The sequence below is a fragment of the Mercurialis annua genome, linkage group LG1-X, assembly GCF_937616625.2.
Source record: "Mercurialis annua linkage group LG1-X, ddMerAnnu1.2, whole genome shotgun sequence".
Lineage (NCBI taxonomy): Eukaryota > Viridiplantae > Streptophyta > Magnoliopsida > Malpighiales > Euphorbiaceae > Mercurialis > Mercurialis annua.
The window spans coordinates 13,388,246-13,392,241 of record NC_065570.1 but is presented as its reverse complement, the minus strand read 5'-3'; the positions used below and the strand labels follow the sequence as shown (position 1 = coordinate 13,392,241).

At 34.5% G+C, this 3,996-nt stretch overlaps 1 protein-coding gene across 1 annotated transcript; it reads right to left on the bottom strand.

Moving 5' to 3' along the window:
* Positions 1–1,302: 1,302 nt before the first annotated feature.
* On the bottom strand, positions 1,303–3,659 carry LOC126666169 (premnaspirodiene oxygenase-like). The gene is made up of 2 exons (XM_050359160.1): positions 2,600–3,659; positions 1,303–2,164 (listed from the first exon to the last, which is right to left on the bottom strand). The coding sequence occupies exons 1-2, from the start codon at positions 3,575–3,577 to the stop codon at positions 1,505–1,507; spliced, it is 1,638 nt and encodes a 545-aa protein (XP_050215117.1). The 5' UTR covers positions 3,578–3,659; the 3' UTR covers positions 1,303–1,504.
* Positions 3,660–3,996: the final 337 nt, after the last annotated feature.

Here is a 3,996-nt window from a genome sequence, read left to right as displayed (position 1 = left end):
GATTTTTATGGTCGTTGTAATAGACCGTTGCTAAAACTCACTTTTCTTGTAGTGAAAGTATACGCCACTAGAAATCTTGCTTTTAATCCGTCGCTAAAAGCAGGAAATCCGTTGAGAAGTATTTTCCCGACTGATTGAATCCGTCAGCATATACCTTGCCGCAACATTATCTAGCGACGGAACAAAAATTTTAACGGCGGATTTAAATCTGTTGCTAATTTTTTTTAAATGAAAATAAATAAAAAAAATCAATTATTTAATTAAATCGTAAAATGAATTATTATTTAATTTTTCGCCCACCATCACCCACCCACCCGAGATAGGTCACCCACCGTCACCAACCCACGATTTTCGTAAACTTCCCAATCGGTCAACAATCCTATGTTGACCTTAAAGTTCCATCATGCGTAACTTCATCTTAACCAACTAAAATTCTTGTTATATATTTATTTATATTTTATTATATTTAAATATAATTAAAAAGAACATATATTTAATCCCGCAAGTTACTCCTGCATCCTAAAATAATTATTTTTTTAAAATAAATAAAAAGTTTTTAATAAAAAATTTGATGATACTTTAAAAAAAAATTATAATTTATCATAAATAATCATTTTTTATATTTTTAAATTAATTACTCTTTAGTCACGGATTTAAAAATCCTTAGCTAATTCCACAGATTAGCGATGGATTATTGAATTCGTCGCTAATTCCACGGATTTTGATGCTCCCGCCAAATATTTGACGGATTGAGCGACGGATTTGCCAACTGTCGCAAAATTCGTCGGTAAAAAAGGTTTTAGCGATGGAATTTGAATTCGTCATTAAAATCCGTTGATAAACCCACGAGTTCTAGTAGTGATAGTCCAATTATGATTAATATGCCTAATGTCATATGAATTATTTATTCACTATAAATATCATAGCTTGTTCATCTTTTAAAATAAAACTAAAAGAACCGAAGGAATATAAATTAATCATAACCACTATGTGTTATTTTTTGTAAAGAGTTAAACACTTTTTAAGTTTTTCTTTTAAAGAAATATTTACTAGATATGTTCTCTATTTAGTATATATTTTGTACTCTTTCTGATGATTAGTGGATGACTCGATTATTTCGCCTGTGGATGTACGCTTTAATGTCGAATCACGTAATTTTTTTTTGTTATTTGTTAATTTTGCTGTATTGTTGTTTGTTTGATCAAAAATTCCATATCAATTGTTACCACCGGTTATAACAAGTGGTACCATAACTTCAATAATTGGTATCAATGTTACAACAACAAAAATTGCGTAACATCATTTAAGATAAATGCAAAACGCCATCGATGATTAGATATACAAAAACAACAATATTAAAAAAATAGAAATAAATTTACTAATCAATTTTACATCTCATTTATTTACTAGTCTTTTTTTTCTCTCACAAAGAGCCTGGTAACATCTCGATCAGGATTCGTAGTACTAAAGTACATGACAACCATGGACACTAGTTATGGATGCTTCAATTGAGAACTTTCATGGCTTCCTTGTAATGAGTAGACTCATCTTTTGAAGGTTCATAAAGAGTAGGGATGAGATAAAGCTTAGTTTTTCTCGAAATGCTGGCTCCAAAAGTTTCAGACATGTCTAAATTTTCAGGTGTGGCTCCATCAGGTAGTGTCCAATCAAAGTGGTAGAGTAATCTTGCTAAAGGAAGCTGCATATTCGCAACACCGAAAGCCATTCCCGGACAAATTCTTCTTCCACCTCCGAATGGAATGTACTCAAAGTCCATCCCTATGAAATCAACCGGCATATCCAAGAATCTCTCCGGTTTAAATTCTTCAGCGTCGCGCCAAACCTTGGGATCTCTCCCGATTGCATACGCGTTGACGATCATTTTGGTTTTGACAGGCAATTCATACCCCGCAATCTCGCACCTTTCGTTGCTTTCTCTTGGAAGCAACATAGGAACCGGTGGATGTAACCGAAGTGTTTCTTTCATTATTAAGTTTAAGTATTTTAAATCCTGGACGTCTGCGTCACGTATTGTTTCTTTTCCTTTTAGAGCTTCTCTTACCTCCTCTTGTGCCTTTTTTAGCACTCGTGGATTTCTTATCATTTCGGACATTGCCCATTCTACTGTTGTTGAAGATGTCTCAGTTCCAGCAATGAACAAATCCTGCATGTATAGAGTAATTCATTATGTCTATTCTTTTTTAAAGAGATGGATATAATAAAGTGACTGTAAAATTATTTTTATATAATTGGGGTTAGAAATTTTGACTGGTACCAAAACCTTTATTATATACTTTAAAATGTTATTTAAATTTTAATTCGAGAAGACTCAATTCTTATTTGTTTAATTTGTTTTTTATTTTTTAAGTTTTGCCAAATGCATCCACAATTTATTTATAGATGATATGACTCCATCTTATACGTCTGTGCATATAAAATTTGTCTTATTTAGTTTACACAATGTCATGCTCCATCAGCTAAAAAATAAATATGAATATATTTGACAATTTGGGAAAAAATAGACCAAGCTGAAAAAAAAAACCAAAAAAATTATGACATATTTGACGTAAAAAAATTGAAGATGCTAGATTAAACGTACCAAAACGACAGCTTTGATGTGGTCCATTGTTAGAGGACTTTTAAAATGCCCGCTTGCTTGAAGCTTTAAAAGACTATCCACAAGGTCTTCCCTCTCCGATTCATCGCTATTCCCGCTTTTGGTCAGCAATTTCTTCATGTGATCTTCAACGATATTCGTTAACATTCTATCGAATTCATCTCTGAGTTTCTCAAATCTGCGTTTTTCGCCAGTGATTCCGTGAAGAAACGTTAACGAAGGGAACAAATCCGCTATATTAAAGCCTCCCGCGAGGTCTGTTGCTTCCTTGCCAAGTTTAATAACCGCATCTTGCTCTTTGCATTCTTCTCCAAACGCGGCCTTGCATATAATAACATTAGTCAACCGATACACATTTTCGCCGAAATCCATAGGTTTACCAACCGAACGACGAACTGAGTCGATGAGTTTGTCAACCTCATTTTCGCGAAGAGAAGCAAATGCTTGGACTCTTTTCGGGCCCAAGAGTTCCGTGGAGCTAATCTTTTTGATCTGCTTATAATACTCACCATAAGGGGAGAAAGCAATGTCTTTACCATCATAAATCACAATTTGAGCAACAAGAAGCTGCGGCCTCTGTGCGAATTTCAGATCATGCGTCTTTAACACTTCTTTAGCCATTTTCGCGTCCGAAACCACCACCGAAGAGATTTCACCCATTTGAAGGTGCATGATGGGGCCATATTCCTTGGCAAGTTCGGAAAGAGCTAGATGGGGCAGGTTGCCTGCCAGGTTATGTAGGTTTCCGATGATCGGGAGCTTCATCGGCCCAGGAGGCAGCGTTTTCGCTACGGTTCTGCTCTTTTGATCTTCTGGATTAGTTTGGCAATGAACTTTCATGCGGTGAAGACGGTAGGAAGAAGAGGGTAACAAGTGGAGAGGCGCAGTAGAAGCTGGAGATGCTATCTTAGTTGTTGTGAATGCTCCTATGTTTGATGGAGAAAATTGTAGAGATGCCATTTTGTGTTTTTGGTGGAAGAAAAAATGAGGAGCTTTGGTTGAATTTATGGTAGAACGACTTGTGAGTGTTCATTGTATTTATAGAGTTTGAGAGGAGATACTCGTCTAAATCTGCTGCTTATTTGTTTGAATTCAAAGTATATATTATTACAGGTCTTTGACTACCCAACAATTTATGTCAAAAGGTGCAAAAACACCCTTCAAGTTTTCTAAGAAAATATAAGCTCTTTAAATTTTTCTAGGCCATTTAAGCTCATAGTGTTTTTAAAAATGTGGCACATAAACTATCAAGTATTTTATTAAAAATAATTATAAAGCTAGTGTCACATTAATCAACATTAACGGAGTTAAAATAATTGACGACGAGGATAATGCGATTAGAAATTTAAAGTCTTAAAATAACATAATACTAATTCAAT

Coding starts and splice junctions, on each gene's coding strand:
- LOC126666169 (XM_050359160.1), bottom strand. CDS start 3,577: ATGGCATCTCTACAATTTTCTCCATCAAACATAGGAGCATTCACAACA. Junction 2,165..2,599: donor ACATCAAAGCTGTCGTTTTG/GTACGTTTAATC, acceptor CTATACATGCAG/GATTTGTTCATTGCTGGAAC.